Source organism: Pseudopipra pipra, chromosome Z (assembly GCF_036250125.1).
Source record: "Pseudopipra pipra isolate bDixPip1 chromosome Z, bDixPip1.hap1, whole genome shotgun sequence".
Classification (NCBI taxonomy): Eukaryota; Metazoa; Chordata; class Aves; order Passeriformes; family Pipridae; genus Pseudopipra; species Pseudopipra pipra.
This window is the reverse complement of record NC_087581.1, coordinates 37,769,760-37,787,639: the sequence shown is the minus strand read 5'-3', so window position 1 is coordinate 37,787,639 and position 17,880 is coordinate 37,769,760. Positions and strand designations below refer to the sequence as shown.

General features: G+C 39.0%; 1 protein-coding gene across 3 annotated transcripts in view; it reads left to right on the top strand.

Moving 5' to 3' along the window:
- Positions 1-4,976: 4,976 nt before the first annotated feature.
- Positions 4,977-17,880, top strand: part of TUT7 (terminal uridylyl transferase 7) — a 45,526-nt gene continuing 32,622 nt past the window's right edge. The window contains exons 1-9 of one of the 3 annotated variants that reach the window (XM_064643080.1): positions 4,977-5,102; positions 6,998-7,524; positions 11,669-11,844; positions 12,366-12,482; positions 13,218-13,395; positions 13,890-13,978; positions 14,907-14,958; positions 16,726-16,795; positions 17,662-17,788. In XM_064643080.1, the coding sequence (XP_064499150.1) occupies positions 7,029-7,524; positions 11,669-11,844; positions 12,366-12,482; positions 13,218-13,395; positions 13,890-13,978; positions 14,907-14,958; positions 16,726-16,795; positions 17,662-17,788 (1,305 nt within the window). In that variant the 5' untranslated portion in view covers positions 4,977-5,102; positions 6,998-7,028. Of the gene's footprint in view, positions 5,103-5,668; positions 5,789-6,997; positions 7,525-10,718; positions 10,780-11,668; positions 11,845-12,365; positions 12,483-13,217; positions 13,396-13,889; positions 13,979-14,906; positions 14,959-16,725; positions 16,796-17,661; positions 17,789-17,880 lie in introns of those variants that run through there. The other 2 variants (XM_064643081.1, XM_064643083.1) reach the window with 2 other exon arrangements.

Below are 17,880 nucleotides of genomic sequence, written 5' to 3'. Positions count from 1 at the left end.
TGGGATGTATTGAGATAGGGCGTGACCAGAACATGACATAAATTATATGGAATAATGGCTGAGGAATGTACTGGTTTGGGCTGGGATAGAGTTAGATTTCCTTATGGTAGCTTTTACAGGGGTGTGCAAGTTTCAAGCTGGCTTCCCACCAAGCCCCCGAAACTCGACAACAAGGACCCGCTTCCCAGAGAGGGAAGAGAAAAGAAACGACCCAAGCAGCCAAAGCTATAGCAAAAATATATATATATATATTTTACATATGAGATAGATACACACAACGAGAATACCACACACCACAACTCCAGAAATCCCAAACAGCTCCCCAAAAAGGGAAGAGGGGGAGGGAGAAGGGAGAAGGACAAAAAGGGACAAAGACCGAGCAAGTCAACCAGCCAACTGAAGGCAAACTAGCAAAAATCTCACCACTTCCCTTCGAACAGGCAGGATGGCTATACACGGCCCAGGGCTCCCCCCTCACCCGTGGCAGATAACAGAGTCACTGCAGGCCTCAGCTCCAGATAAGCCAGACCGAGACAGGGACCCACCGTTCTCAAACCTCGCCGGAAAGGAAGAGAGCGAGGTCCCTCCTGCTGGCTTTATTTATACCTCAAGTTACGTAAAGGAATAGCATGGAATACTTCCGTGATCACTTTCCTAGTTCCTTCCTGGTTATAAGCTGGTCTCCAGGAAGGCCTAGAGTGAAACCATCACAAGGGGTGATGTTTTGGATTTATGCTGGAAACAGTGTTGATAATACAGAGATGTTTTAATTACTGCTGAGTAGCACTTACACAGCAACAAGGCCATTTCTGCTTCTCACGTCAGCCCACCAGCAAGTAGTCTGGAGGTATACAGAAGAAGTTGGGAGAGGACACCACAGTGGGTCAGGTTATTTTCAGGTGTAAATGGTCAGATCCACTGTCTTCAGAAAATACCACTGTAAAATATCTGGCAGACGAGTTTTCTGATTTATCTACAAGTGATGCAATCTTTCACTGATGAAGACAAACAGCAACATTTTCTGTATTTCTAGTAGTTTTTCAAGCTGGAGGGTGTTACAACAGTGAAATGCTGAGGTGACAAAGTCTATTAGGGAGGGTTCGGAACATACTGACGCTTGCAAACTAAGACACTGTTGAAAGCTCAATAAAACAGATATTTATTACATAGAAGTGGCTGAAATAAACTGGCACCTGGGAGAAAGAGAAAACCAAAGAGGAAATATGACACCCTACTCACTTAGGTGCCATTTACGGGATGATCTTACCCACTCCAGATACTATAAAATCCTCTGCAGCAGCTGCGTTTTCCGGAGGGTTAGCAGGCTCCCATGATAGCAGGCGTCCTTGCTAAAGGCAACTTGATCCTTCGTGTAGAGCAAGCCCACCACACACGGAAAACCTGTCTGCTTTTATACAATCCATTGAGCACCTCTGCCCGGGAAGGTGTGGCCAGTACCTCCCCGCCAGAGGTTCCCAATCCCACCCTCTTGGTTATGTAAGTTCATCCCTTCAGCACATGCGTGAGAACTTCGGAAATCCCCCGACGCACACGCAGTATGCTTTAGGGGTCTTTTCTAATTGAGTTGGGGGTCGAGCCTTCCTCCCTTCCTCTTCGATTCCTCCTTCAAATGCCCTTGGCAGACAATGAACCAATAGTAGAACACCAATTAAAATGGTTTATACAGAAGTTCTCCCTCCAAGAATGAATTCACTGTTTTATCAGTGAACTTGGCAGGGAGAATATAAACTACTACAGGTGGCTGGGGCCAAACACAGACCAAAAAATATCAACATTCCCACTACACAAAGACAGCAGGTATCTGTGGGGCTCCAAGAGATGTTTGAGTCATAGTCAAAACAGGCAGTCTGTCTCTGCTTCCTACCATTTCTGTGCCTGGGCAATCCTGCCCCATTAGCACAAGTATGGCAGGTTTTGGATTCCAAAGTGCCCCAGTTTATCTCACAAAATGACAGAAAAACACAATCTTTTATTTCTTGGTGGACAAGCTTTTGTAAAGGAAAACAGTATCTTTTGTATGACAACAATAAAACACACCAAAAGATATTTAAAAGATATACAAAATACTTGTTTGAGCTAAAAGAGCTCAAACTGGAGAAATTGGGAATGTAGTGACTTGCTCTAAGCTGGACCAAAAAGTCTGAAGCAGATTCAAGATCAGCACTCAAAAAATTCAAGAGACTACATCTCTTAAAAAATAAAATATGATTCTGTGATGCCCAATACCGTGATTTGTTCTTTAAGCTCAGTCTTATAATTTATATGCATCTGCCTGATCTTACTTGACTTAGTGAGTTGTAGTCTTTTACTATTTTTCAATTTCTCTCTCTTGTTTTCTTTTATTACAGACAAATTTAGGAAGATTTGCTAGCTACCTTTCCCATTTCAGTATATTTGTAATCAGTATATTAAGTTTACTTTTTCTCATAAAAACTGACTAATTGCATCTTCATGCTACCTATTTAGAAAAAAATCTCAGCCGATCAAAATCTGGATTTTCCACGTACCAAGTGTGTTTAGGACATATGACACTCTTAGCTCACTTCCTCTTCTTTTGTCTGATCATAGAAAATGATAATATTTGAGTATATAATAATCCATCTAATGGAAATCTAAACAAGAATCTGTGAGTTTTATAAAAACTACAGGAATTTTAGTTTAATAAAAATTGCAGAAACTTTAGACAGTCTTCTATATGTGCACTAGTGAGGAGCTTCCATAAAACCAAAAACTGTTTCACTCACCACAGTTAATATGACATGAAACATGCTCAGCCTCCAACCACTCAACAATGTTATGGAGAAAAGAGGCAAGACAGGGCTCAGAAACATTTTTGTGTTTGGTACCTGTGCTGGTTTTGGCTGGGGTAGAGTTAACTTTCTTCACAGTGACTAGTATGGGGCTGTGTTTTGGATTTGTGCTGAACACAGGGTTGATAGCATAGAAATATTTTTGTTATTGCTGAGCAGGGCTTATACAGAGGCCTTTACTGTGTTTCTTACTGCCTCACTGGTGAGGGGGCTGCGGGTACATGGGAGATTGAGAGAAGACAGCCAGAACAGGTAAACGCAGTCAACCAAAGGGATATTCCAGACCTTATGAAATCTTGGTCAGTATATAAAGCTGGGAGAAAGGAGGAAGAAGGGGACTGATGGTGTTTGTCTTCCCAAGTAACTGTTACTCATGATAGGACCCTGCTCTCCTGGTCATGGCTGAACCTGCCCATGAGAAGCAGTGAATTAATTCTTTGTTTTTCTTTGCTTGTGTGTGTGGCACTTGCTTTCCCTATTAAGCTATCTTTATCTCAGCCCACGAGTTCTCTGGCTTGTACCCTTACGATTCTTCCCCTGATCCTGCTGGTGAAGCAGCGAGCAAGTGGCTGCATGGGGCTTGGTTGCTGGCTGAGGTTAAATCATGCCAGTCTCCCAGCCACATCTGCTCACAGTAATTGTTTTGGTAAGTTAAGGTATTCTTCCATGCCAGGCCCTCTCCAGAAATTGTCTTACCAGGAAAGGGTAACAGAGGGGAAGGCGAAAGTATCTTGCAAGTGTTAATACGAAGCACCAGGCTATAAACTCTTGTATGGAAAGGTGCCATAAATGATTTTTGGAAATCTCTGCTATTTACCTCCCTTCAAAACCTGTATACTGATAAGGGATGATCAACATATAGAATGGTGATAAAAGATTGTAGCCTTAGATACTTACTAGAGTTAATTTTAGATATAATACTGTTAAATTGCCTTGCTTGCTTGAGTTAACTCACAGACAGGATATAGTTAACTTTATAATGAGAACTCTAGCAGGAGCAGAAAACCTTGGAGTTTCAATAAGGAGCTTTGAGGCTTAAGAAGAGGGACCTTGAAGACTGATAAAGAGAGGTTCCTAGAGATGATACTGGGTTTGAGGTAATTGGACAATGCCAGCTCAGCAGTTCTTAGCAAAGATGAAAAGTTTAGGGCAGAGGAAGACGGCTTACTTCATCCAAAAGATCCCCAAATGAAGATCTCCAAGAGGTGTTCTGAGGTGGAGTTGGAGGTGCGGTATATGTTAATGATTTTCCCTCCCAATTTTCAGGAATTTGCTGGCACAGTTAATGCATATGAAACAAGCTAATGTATATGTAACACAACAATGCATATGTAACATTGTATCTCTTAAATGGGGCTGCATGTTTGGCGAGATTACTCCCCATGCATCCAGCCGCTGCAATAAATATACCTGCTTCAATACCCTTTGTGAGTTTTGGGGTTTGTTTCCCTCAAGTCAATATATATGCACATTTTGCTAGTGAAGTCTGAATTGGAATGGGAAGGTGAATTCTCATGAGGTTTGCTAAGAGCACCTCTTTTCCATAAAGATGAATACAAAAAAGCAGCAGGAAGAGACTTTCCTAAACGAGGCAGTAATTAGGTAATGAAGAGGGCATGCAGAAACAGGACGAAATTGTAGGAGGAAGAGGCTGAGCAAATGCAAGCAATATTCACAAAATGCACAGGTCACTTAATCCAGTGAGAAGGGTAACTTAGTGCGACAGGCAGTAGAATTTTTTTTTCCTCCAAGAAACCAGGCATGTGTCCATTTCCGCACCTGCCCCAGGTTTTCCCAGTTCCTGTAATTTGTATTTATGTTTCTCATGGGTAGTTTGCTCTGAACATTAGCTGCTGCAAACAGGGGTCTTGTTTGATGAGACACACATGCTGTATGACTCGGCTGTTTTCAGGACCTGGTGGTGCAGCAATGTTTTCAGTTCTCCCATGAAAGAGTCAACAACATCACATTCAGAAAGTATTAGGCAGTTCTTGAGTTGGGTCCCGCAGAAAACGAAGTGGTGCGTTCACCCGGCTGCTGATATGAGTTTCCGAGGCCCAGTCCCAGGGGAACCCTCGAACCCTCCCCCTTCATAAGTGCTTCCCGGCTCCTCCCTCTCCCCTCCCCGTCCCTGTCCCGCCCCGCTGGGCCGGAGGGCGGGCTCGCGCAGCCGGAAGACTCGCGCAATCGGGCGCGCCGACGGCCCGGCGCTGCTTCCGCCTCGGCACAATGGCGGGCGCCGGGTGGCGGCCGGGCCAGCGGTAGCGGGCGGTGAGTGCCCTTCTCTCAGCGGTCGGCAGCTGGGCGAGGCCTTTGCTGACGGCGGGCGGTGTCCCCCAGCGTTCTGTCCTCCTTGCCCGCCCGTGCGCCTCTCTCCCTCCCTCCCTGGCCGGCCCGTCTCTGCCGCGGCCCCTCCGCCCGCGAGCTCTGTCCGGCTGAGGTGGCGGGGCCGGGTTGTGTGTCGCTACAGCCCTTGCACCGGGGTCAGGGCGGGCAGGAGGGGGCTGGGGGCCTTCGTCAGCCGATGTGAAGACGGGGAGAAGGGAGTCGGGAGCTGCGGCGTGGGAGCAAGGGAGCCCTGGCCCACGTAGCGTGTTTGTGCGCCAGTATCGTAACGCCTCTGCCTGCGTCCCGCTGGCAGCTTGACCGGCGCTGCCTGGTGCTTCTGGCCCCGCAGGAGCCTTGTCGGGCCCATCTGTGATGCCGCTGACCCTCTAGGGCAGCCTCCCCTTCCTCCTGCCCGCGCCAGGCTCGCACCTTCAGTCGTGGTTGGGAGCCGGGGGCGAGCGCAAACTGACTTTTTGCTTCGTTCCAGTACAGGGAAGTGTCGTCATCCATCCTGGCGGCAGAGTATGCGCGTTGCTTCTGGGGATGACTAAAACAAGCTGGTTTTAGGTTGCTCTGAAATTCGGATTTGACAGTGGTTTCTTTCCTAAAATAGGAAGCAAGTACACTTTGTGCGTTTGAAACTTTTCTTTCAGCATTTAGCCGTAGTAGCTTCATTTTCATAGTTGTACATAACTGCCTAAGAATCGTGATCTTTAGGACAGGAATCCTACTTGGTTTATTGCTTGTGCAGGAGCAAAAAAACTGCTTAAGAGGGGGATAGAACTGAAAGTCTTAGGCCTATAGAAAGCAGACACTGAGATGCCTAAGAGTTCCTCTGTGGCCTGCAGAACTTAAAAAAAAAAAAGTAAGAAAATCAGGTACCCTACTTCAATATTAAAGGCAACAGAAGGGCATCTCCTGCTGCTTAAGTGCTTCTTAAAAATGCTCTACAGCTTTATCTGCATCCTTAAGCACCTGCACATATTTTCAGAGAGAAAACCTTTTTTATTTGCTTGTAAATCATACAATATTCGGTGTTGATGAGACCACTGCTGCTCATGTGGTTTATGCAGTCTCTTCCAGTAGTTCCCCCTTTCACAGTCCACATGGGTTTATGCCAACATGGGACTGACAGCTCCCCGGAAATGTTTCACAGTAAGAACAGGAATGTGGCTGGGGAAGGGGGTGGAGATACACAAGCTAATCAGTAGCCCAGATGTTTTAGGCAATGCTAAAATAATATGAACATGAGTACTTAATACTGAGTGCTGTGAGACCTCACACTGATGGTCTGGGTAAAATGTGCAGAGTCCACAGGGAGTGCATTGTTTCTAAATAATTGTATCATATTTGCCGGTTGCAGCTCAACTTCTTCATCTCTGTCTACTCTGATCATCACAATTTTCATTCTTAACAGGGTGAACGGTTTCAAGGTGAACAGTTATGTAGCATGGCTTTGGGGCCATCCTTGTTGTCATCTCCTACATTATCGACATGCCAGAAAATTCCTTCAGTCATTCTTTCAAAACTTTCCTGTCCTGAGCTGAAATTCTGATGTACACTCGTAAAATTAACTATGTCTTTTAAAGGCATCTAGACCTTAATGCCGGAAAAGCCATAGGCTGCCTCTGCATTTTATGAACAACCTATAGGTCTCAGACATTTTAAGAGAAGAAACCTAGCTGAGTTTTGTACTGCCTTTTGTTTGTTTCTGCCAAGACTTGCTTGCCTTATTTCAGAGCCAGGGCTTTGATTGTTGAGATTTCTGTAACAAATAAGAGCCAGTGTTTATTGCTTGATTGTTTTTAAAATGCAGCTTTTAACTTTTTGATTTCTAGGTGAGAATCACTAAATTGAACAGCAATAACCATGGGAGATGCTGCAAAACCTTGCTTTGCCAAACAAAATAAGGAACAGGACATTTTGCATCAAGAAGAATTAAAAGGAAGTCCCTTATGGAAAGACTACCAAGCCATGGATGAATATGGAAATGGCCATAGCAATAAAATAGATACCAGCCTTCAAAAGAGAAAGGGAACACCAGGTCATTATGGAAGCAGTCTGAGGCGAGGGCCGCATAGTGTTTTGAGTAGCCCAAACTCACTTAAAAACGCAACTTCCAGTCAAGGGTCAAAGTTAAATGACACCCAAAGAGACCAAATGAAGAAGTGGATATCTGATGACCACCATTGTGCTTTCGACACCTGGAGAGAGTACCGATCTGTTTCCTGGGTTCCTGTGCATGGCAGGACAAGAAAGGGCTCTTTTCATGAGGTAGAAGGTGCCGGAAAAAGAAATGTAAGACCACAACTTCAGGAAGACTTAATGAGCGAAGATGTGCCAGATGTGCAGAAAGGAACTTCTGGTAATCAATATGTTTGTTTGTTTTTACATAGCTATCCAGTGAAGTAGCTTCCTACATGTGTTACTGAAAAGTAAAATTTCAAGAATTCACTGTTAAAGCAAAAAATTGTTTTGTCATATATTGCAAACTATTGATTGCACTGTACTGCAGCATTTTAAACAAATTGTTACAGCAGATGGTACAGAACTTGTTTTATAAATTGTGTTGTCCTTGTAAACTGGTTTGTAGGTGGTAGGATTGAGTAGGTTGCAGCATCTGTGGTGTTCCTGTTTGCAGTTTTCCCTGTACAATTTAATTGAGTTGTCAGGGCTGGTAAGGGATGTTCCAATTAAGTCAATACAGTTGATACAGACTTTGGAGCTGCTTATGAGGTCTGTAACAGTGTGTCTTAATTAAGATTGAGAACAATGTCTTGTTAGTATTGTGAGGACTTAATACAGCCATAACACAAATCTAATTCTCCATACATATTGAACTTTCCTGTGCACAGTTGGTACTAATAATGAGAGTACAAGCCCAAAGCATTGAAATGCAAGGAAGGACAGGCTAAGGGAGTACAAAGTGATCGGTACTCTAATATCTTCATTGAATGCAAGTAAAGCAGAAAGAGGAAGCTCTAAAGAAGAGGCTAAGATTAGATAAAATAAGAAAGACTAAGGCACAGATGAGGTGCTACTAACATAGAACACCTATTGACAAGAAATCTGTATTGTTTTAGTTAAGACTGGGAGCCAAAGACAGCACTGATCTGACCCCCCTGCTCAGAGGAAAAGCTATGCTGGTTGATACGAGGAAGTCCAGGAATTAAATGTCCTTTCTGTTGATATTAACTGTCACTAAAAAGATAAACTGTGAGCAGGTGCCCAGTGTCTCATTGTTAGAAGTAAATTGCACACAGTTCAACTTTTTATGAGGAGAGAGCAAAATCAGAATGCTTTCACAAGTTTATTGTCAAATTTACTGGATCTAATGAACTTTTTTCTGTGAAACTTCAGGAACTCACTGAAATACATTTTTGGAACCACTGACAATCATACTTGAGAACTTAGGGGAAGTGAGCTACTAATATAGGGAAAGGGCAAGTGTCTCTTAGAAGTGGATTTGAAAAAACTGGTATACAGCTTTAATCTTGAGAGTCTGTTTTGGAATGAATAAAGTAATCTATTTTAAGTATTTGAAAAGTAACAGAGATAAATAGTAGTAAATATGGATTTGTTAAGAAAAAGGTATGTCAGGTCCCAATTTGTTTCTATAAAGTCCCTGTGGACATGGGAAAAGCAGTTGGTAGATATTGCTGGTACTATATTGTACTACTTTAGATATTCCTGTGTGACAGTTCTGTAAGTAAACTAGAGGAAAATTCTCTGAATTAAATTAATGTAAGAGACTTGCAGAGCTAATTAGATAACTATACTCAGAAAATACTAAAGATTTTGTCAAAATTATAAGAAGTAGTGAGTGAACATCTAGTGAGTGAGGATTCTGTCCTACTCAATGTTTATTATACTACTCTAATGATGAATGAAGACTCCACGCTAATTAACTGTGTGCTGTTAAAATTGAATGTGCTGTGGAGCTGGTAGGAATGGAATGCAGAAAAGCAGGAAGGTAAATTAAAATAACTTTGCAGAATTGGAGAAATGACCTACATATAGAATGAAATACAAAGGACATAAATGCCATTGTTAAAGTAGGTGTATCAACTGTGCAAATAAAGGAGGAAAAGTTATTATAAAGCAGTACTTTTCCCAGAGAAGAATCTGAAATCATAGTGAATCGGAAGATGATAACAACTGAAGTGTCATGGTGTTGTGAGGCATGAAAAATACAGCCTCGAATAGCCCTTTTTCTAAAAGCTTTTTGTAAACTCAGTTGCAGTACTGTGTCCAGTTTTGGCACCCCAGTTGTATGAATAAAATGGAAACAGTTGAAAGAAGGGCAAGAAGATTGTGAAAACATACAGAAAACAGAAACTACTCAAAACTGTGAACAATGCCCAATCTTTCTGCGAAATGATAGGGTAGGGAGGCATGATTCCACTGTCTAGGAAAGTAGTAAAAATCTGATGTAGTAATCTGTCTTGTTTCTTTCAAATAGATGAGACACAAAACAGTGGGCCCAAAATTGAGCAAGAAAGATTCAGATGAGGAATAAAGGGAAAGTTTCCAATGGTAAAGCTAGGAAAAAGGTACCTGAAGGCCTTTAAGAACTGGTTACCTGAGCATTGCTCAGGATTGACAAGGTTCCTTTCATCGTGCTGTGAAACAGAGGCTTGGCATAGCTCACCTCTTGAGGTCCCTTCAGAAGCTCTACTTCTATGTCAACTAGCAAAGAATTATTAAAAATGTTTCTTTTACCATTTTCTTTTACTTGAAATATTTTGTGCAGTTGTCCTTTTTCATTACCTTCATGTCTTTTTACCGTAGCTCATAAGTAAGGAGTTTACAACATCTCTGAGGCACTGATTTTTTTGCTGGAGCTTTATCTTTAACTTGCCTTTAGTACTTTATTTAATCATTGGCCTATAATTAGGTTGTCACTGTTGTAACTACCAAATATGAGAAGTATTTATTTACTTTTAATTTTTTTTAAAGTTAATTAGTGGTTACAGAAATAATTGATAAGTAGGTAGTTGTCACAGTCTTTCCTGTAAAGACATTAATTTAATACACCTTTTTTTCAGTTTCTATCTACACTGATCAGTTAAAAACATAGTCAAACAACTGTGGAAGGTCTTAGAAATTTGAGCAGGAGAGTCAATGCAAAAATTGAAGGGTTGTGTAAAGTTCAGAAGCTCAGACTTCTGTTCTGCTCCTTGGAGGTTCCTTTGGAGTACTGCCTCTGCAACCTATTAAGCCTTAGTTCTGTTTATTCCTGCTTAAACTTGTGCTGCTGCTGAAAGAAGTTATATTACCATTCTTGTCCTGGTCCTGTTTACACTGCTAGCACATGCTTGCTGTTTAGTGAACTGAATCAAATAACTGAAAATACACAACCATGTTGTTTCTCTTTTGCCAGTTATTAAAAACAAAAATTGTGGTCACAGAAAAGAAACTTTTTAAATTTATTTGGTAGAGCAGCTGGGTTTTATCTGGGAGTTTTATTGGTTTGTTTTTTTTTTAATTATTACAAATTAAAACTTCATGTTATAATAAAGGTTTGGGAATCTAAGGAAGTTACATAAACTTTCTTAGGAGAATGGAACTGTAGAAATTCCATGCATCTGGATATCCTGTATAGCTGTACAAGTGAAAGGTAAGATCTGAAGTCAGTGTGAAAGTCTGATCTATGTGTATTCATTCCTGAGATGATTTTTACAGGTATGCTTTGGACCAGTAGCAATTTCTGCTTAAAAATGATGACAAAAGCTGCTTAAAAGTAGATGTGGTATTTACATTAATTTGTTCAAGAACTTTTGCTGTAAACATAGCAAGCTTCCTAAGCATTATTAGTATGTTTTGCAGCTTTATTAAGCAATGTGTGCAAATACTTAGCAAGTCTATTCTTTATTGATTTCAGTAGCCAACAGGGCTCCTTACTGTTTTCAGTTGTCTATTTAATAATGTAAAGGCAATATTAATGCATATACTGATTTAATTGAAAGGCAAATGACATTATCACCAGTAATAACCATTTGTTAATAAGTTGTTATATGTCATGTAAGCCATAGTGCTGTTAGCCTTTACAAATTATTCAGTCTGTGATACTTGTAGTGGCCAATGGGTCTAACTTATTCTTCTACCAAAGCCTGACCAGGCATCCTGAAATCTTTGGATATATTCTGCCTTATCGTTATAATGACATACAGGTACATTTCAGCTAGGCAGCGAAATCTATTGCACTGAGTTTTGATTTTTTGCCAGTTTTAACAGAGGTATCTGAATAAGGTCATTGTTTTCAATGGGACAAATCAGTAGGGTTTTTTGTAGTTCATAACAAAGGTACTGTAGATTTTGAAACTAATATACACTCTTTTTAGTATCAGACTTGCACAGAAGAGATTATGAAACCATACAGGGTAGATGAATTGTGCCTTCTTTGATTTGCACATAAATAGAATGGTAATTAAGGAAAAATAAATTAAAAAATGCTGTGTGGTACTCTGCAGTTATTTGATATATTTGCTCTCATAACTCTTTATAAGAAATGAAGAAGCTTAGAAAACCAAGAAGATCAAGAAGAACTAGAAAAGATGAGTGTGATCAAGATGAATTGGATGATCCAGTCATAGATGAATCTGGGCTGTCAGCAAAAGAACTTCTCGGGCTGCAGCAAGCTGAAGAACGATTGAAGCGAGACTGCATTTATAGGCTGAAGAAGGTGCCACTGTCTTTACTTGTATAGATCTCTCCTATTTTTTTTATTCTGTAAATACAATATAGAGAGTATGCTTTGAGCAATTTCTCTGATTGTAGCTAAAAAGTTTAGTTACAGAATTTTAGTAAAATAAAAATGGTTTCTGTTAATGAATTGTCAAGCGAAGTCAGGTTATCCTTTTGGATTTTTTACTACAATAAGTCTTTGACAACAATTTACTGAATGCTCCTTTAGTTCATGAATTAACACCAGATGTTAATTAAAATGCTGGAGCAGTTGTTTGTTTAGTTAATATATTCTTTCTGGGTAGTGGGTATTTTCTACTGTAAAAGATAGGGTGATTGACACAGTAGCATCATTATTCTGGCATTATATTTAATATGCAAACTTTTTGACTGTAAATATGGAGTTAGGGAAGTTAGAGTAGTTCTGGATTTCAGAGTTAGTCATTCAGCTTAGAAAGGGTATTGAATGAAGGTAATATCTTTGTATATTTTAGGGGTTTTTTATTATCTTTATTTTAGCAATCTCGAAGCTACCCATCAGCAAAATATACCTGCAAATTGTGTGATGTTTTGATTGAATCAGTGGCTTTTGCTCATAAGCATATTAAAGAGAAAAGACACAAAAAAAGCCTGAAGGTGAGTTAAGGACAAGAAAAAGTATAAAATGCATATTTATGATACCTTCCTTACCCTGCTAATGACAGTGAAACTGCACTGCTTTTAAAATCATTCCTCGTTCATCTTTTGCTATGTTTCAATCTTTTTAAAAACTATTACTTGGTGATACTGGTAAAAAGATTAAACTTTGGGACCTGCACTTTGGAATGAGCAGTAGCAATAAGGAAATGTAGTTGGTATGGCAGAATTAGAAATTATAACGTATATGTCGGAGTGAATATTTCAGTTCAGAAATACTATAAAAATTAAGAACTCATTGATTAAGAGCTTGTTTATATTCAAAGGAAATTGGGTTTGTTTTGAACATAAGCATCAAAATAATTTCCAGCACAGTGTCAATTTTACTGTTTTTTTTAATGAAATATCTTCTGTTCCTTTTACTTTCTCCACTTGAAGTGGACAAAAATATGTCCTATGCAGGTTTTCTGTTTCTTTCTCTTTAACTCCTACCTTTTCACACCTCATAGGTGAGGAAAGAATTAGTGATTTTTTTTTAACATACCAAATACATGTATATATACCTCTGCACATTACTGAAGGCTTCTGGAGTATCAGATTCTTTATTGCTTCTGATTACCTACATTATCTGGAAAACCTCTGGTGGTGTTACTTGGGATGAGATGTTGGTGTTCATTCTAGTACATTAAGCAACCCAAGGAAACCATTAAAACATCAGTCTTATTATCTCGAAAGGAAAAGCAAGAAGAACAGCTGCTGACCGCTCTGCCTCCTCCAACGCCTTCCCAGATACAAGCTATTGGTGTTGCTATTGAAAATGTAGTGCAGGAGTTTGGCTTAAATAATGAAGATCTAGAAGAAAGGCTCAACATTAAAACAGTGATGGAAAACTTACTGCGTCAAAAATTGCCAGGTATTATTTGCAATTCATTCTAAGTGTTAGATATGCCAACTTAAAGACAAAACAGTGACAACAAAAACTGAACAAACAAAAAAGAAATCAACTAAAAGAACACAAAACCCAGACAGCTTGTAAAGTGAAAAGTGAATTAAAAATCTTGGCTAGCTAAACTCTGAAACAGTGTATTTAATTACTAGTCTGTTGAATGACATGATGTAGCAATACAACCATGTTTCAGAATTAAATTACAATGGTGCTCATGACCCAAACAGACTTGCAGTAAAAAGTGAAGATGAAAAGGACATGGGGATCATTTGACCTTCATGGTAAGCCTTTACTAGCAGCAGCATGGAAGGCAGGATTTACTAACAATTCTGGGTTTTTGGAAGACCTTCTTTTCCTGGGGTTATCAAAACCAATTGTAGGTTTAAGATCTATTGACAATGCTGTGAAGTAGCTACAGAGTTAGGCATAGAGTAAATGCAGTATAATTCTTTTTGTTGCAGAGTGTTCATTAAGATTGTATGGCTCCTCCTATAGCAGATTTGGTTTCAAAACTTCAGACATAAACATAGATACCCAGTTTCCTGCCCATGTAAGTAAGGCTATTTTATTAAGTATGTCTAAGTAGTTTTGAATGTTTGTATCTTACTTAGATTATAGTTTAAATATATCTTACAGTGTGGTAGCAACATTTTTTCTGAAAACCCAGTGAGTAAATAAAGCAGGTCTGGTCTTGGGATTACATTCTTTTCTTCATATAAGAGTAGTGATCAGACAATATAATACAACTTTGTGTTTTGTTGAAACTTCCTTCTGAAAAACTGAAAACATCTGTGCTCTAGCAGTCCTGTGAGACAGATCATTATTTATTTTCTCTTACATATGGATTAAATGGCACTTCTGTGATCTGGTTTCTGTACTGATCTTGTTACTGTACTGACGTATTCACATATATGCATGTTTTGACTACTAGGTTGTATTTCAGCCATGAAACCATATTACGTGTTTTATAGGTAGATTAATTTGAAGTCTTAATTTGTCATGCTACTTGTTTCTATACATCTTTGTGCTTGAACACTGAAAAGGAATTAAGGACTTGACTCCACACTCAAACTTACTCCTGCTGTAGTTGATTTGACAGTGCCATTGTTAGAGTTTAGCATTTTCTTTAGGAAACAAAGAATGATCCCAGTTCTTAAAGTGCATATGATTTTAAAAAGCTGTGATTGCAGTCTGTGACCTGATGTAGATCCGCTATGTGAGAATGCAGTCATATTTAAGCATTGAAATAATAGTTCTCATAGCGTTTTTTTCCCAAAACCAGATCTTTGATAGAGGTAAAAATAACTTTACTTACAGTTGCTCAGAATTTTTTTTCCTTCAAAATAAGAAGAGTTCCTGTTCCTTTTGATACAACTTAATAATAGCCAAATACATCTAAAGGCAATGTTTTAAATTTGAATTGTAGAAAATCACCTTTTTGACAGCTATGAAAACAGCTTTATTCCTTTTATTGACAGATGACTCAACCAGATGTTCTCTTACTTGTGCAAGAAAGTCTCCAGAGCAGTGGTAAGAAAAAAGTTGCTGCCTTCTCAATTCCACTAAATTATTACTGCTTAGTATTGTTGAGTTTCATCTCTGTTGAACAGATAATGCCACAGGCTATCCCTTTTTTAGAAAGATGTGAGACTGAAAAATACTGCAGGACAGAATACATTGGCAGAACTGCTTTTGATTTGCTATTCAGTGTTATGAGGGTTGAACTTCCACTAGTTGTGCTGATTTGAGTAATTCCTAGTAGGAAGCTTTCTTCTACATTGTAAGTGAAGATGTCATTACACATGAGGTAGACTCTGCTGCCTTTCTTTCCCCAGACTGCTCTATTAGCTATGCATAGTACAGAAAGTAGCCTAAGCTCTTTAACATGTAACAGAAACTTGGTAACGTACTTTCAGATGTGGTCTCTTTTCCTGTAATTGTGCACATGCCTGTTGGTGCAGTGAGGGCCATGTGCAAATGACTGCATACACACACATGGGGTTTTTTTGGGTAATGAATTCAACTCTATGCATTAATACAGGGAAATGAAGTTTACAGTCTTTTAAAAAGAGTGCACTTACTCAAACCAACTCAAGCATATGCAGGCAAAAAAAATGAAAATATGCAGAAAAAAGTTCTGTACTTTTAAAATGCAAATTGCAAAAAGCTTCACTGCTTTCTTGCCTTGCTTTGTGCCCGCAGTTGGGAAGTCAGACCATATGGTTCCAAACATGTATATTAAACGTGCATGTATTTACTGATGTAGATTTTTCTCAGTGCCACCCCCACCATTATTGTATGTACATTTTATTGTCTGGTCAAATGACCATTATGATATTGGAGAATTTTTCAGCCACATTAGAGAGATCTTTTAAGAATTTAAGATCTCTAATATGTTTCAAATGCAAGTAATATTTGCATTAACATGTTGTGCAAAGCCTTTTCTATGAGTGAGAATATACAGGGATGGAGCATTAGGTGTTTGAGGTACCCCAGTGGCAAAAGCAAGATACTTTTTAAAGAAATGAGGTGTCCAGTTGGCTAGGTAACATCAAGAAAACCTTGTCATTTCAGAATTTTTGAGTTGAGTTTCTAGAATTGTTTCATAGTTTTCTCTCTTCCTGGCCCAGTGAAACAGTGAGGCATCAAAAAATGAGTCCAGTTTGAAGCAATAAACACTACTCAGAGAAAAGACTGCAGCAGGATTTGTACTTTGTTAGTGTTTAGATTAAAATGAAACTGAATTGTATTTGGAAAACTGTATAAAGAATAGGAGGAAAAAAGATTTTAAAAGCATAGCAAAAAGACATTACATCATGTAGGCAAGCCAGTTCTGTACTTATGTAGAGCATTGTCAGAAAGCCAGGGAAAACAAACTTTGATTCTTTCTATATAGTACTGACTTAACACTCTGGATTTTTATTTTTCATGCTAGCATTGTTCCACAGGTGTCATTTGTCTGTATGTATGCCTAAATTATTGAAACCAGCTCTTAACCTAAATATACCTCCTTAATTACAGCTATTGTGTCTGTGTATATGAATTTTGAAAAGTTCCATTTTTCTTCAGTATTTTCTTAACAGTGCTTATTGTATAGACCATACTCTTCCCATCACATGTGAAAGTTAATCCAGTCATTCTTGTAAATCATCAGATATACTTTTTTGTTTTTCTCAAAATTAGTCATTGTATTAGGAGCTGAAATTCTAGCTGTACTCCTCTAGTTCCATCCAGTTCAACATATTTTTTTTGTCAACACCGTGCTTAACATGGCTTCTTTTTCTTTCTCCTGTCTAGAATCTTTTACAGAAGTTGATGCAGATTTCCATGCTAGAGTACCAGTGGTGGTGTGCAGAGAAAAGCAAAGGTCTCAGTTGTCACTTTGTGTGTTCTAATAGTATATAGCAATGTAAATTATGTGTACCAACATCTGATAAATGACGTTTCTGTACTAAATTATTACAGTTCCATGGATCTTGAAACACAAACTAACACTCATGGGCAAGTCATTCCTAGCCTAGAATAAGAGGGTAAGGGTTGTTCTGTCGTCAGCTGTGTATTTCCCAATCCCTTCAACCATTATGGCTTCCAGCATGTACCCTTACCCTTCCATTTGGGATAATTGCTTAAGCAGAAACTTTCCTTTCTTATAGGTAGCTTACATACCATATTAAATTATAGATTTCTGTAAGGACAAGATCAGTTCGCTTAGCTTTGCTAGTATTTTGAGAACAAGTGAAAGTTATTTTATTTTGCCCATTTAATGGATATCAGTTAAGATTCATGAAACAATCTATAAACAGCTACTGATAAAAATATTACCTGTTATTTGCTGCTACCTTTATTTTTTCATGTTTGAAAATATTTCATGTGCTGTGTAAACAGCACAGAAACTGTTTTCTGGTGGTTGTGGTATGGGAGGATATTTTTGTTTCATGAAGGAAATTAATACTGTAACTTTTTCAGTTCAGTAAATTAATATCGTTAGAAAAAAATACTTAAATTTGAATTGTATTTTAAAACACTTTTACAGGAAATTATAATGCATATATCTTCAACCTAACCATAAATCAAATTAGTATTGCATGCTGCTTTTCATGCAGAGACACAGTCTTTGAGAGGTTTTCAAGTCTTTCCTTACAGCCTTCTGCTACACTGTTCTGTGAGATATTATCTGGCCTATGGGTGTTGTTACAAAACCTCCAAGATCTTTTGTTTCTTTTTGGGTTTTAGTGGCCTTATTTGTAAAGTGAGTGCAGGGAATGAGAGTGCTTGTCTGACAACAAACCATTTGGCTACACTTGGAAAGCTGGAACCTGCTGTCATACCTTTAGTGACTGCCTTCAGGTACTGGGCAAAGGTAAGAGTCATTTGTGTTCCCCCATCTGTGAATAAATATTGAATGAGTTTCTATGTTATGCTGGTAAGACTGTTGTTATAGTTGAGAAAACA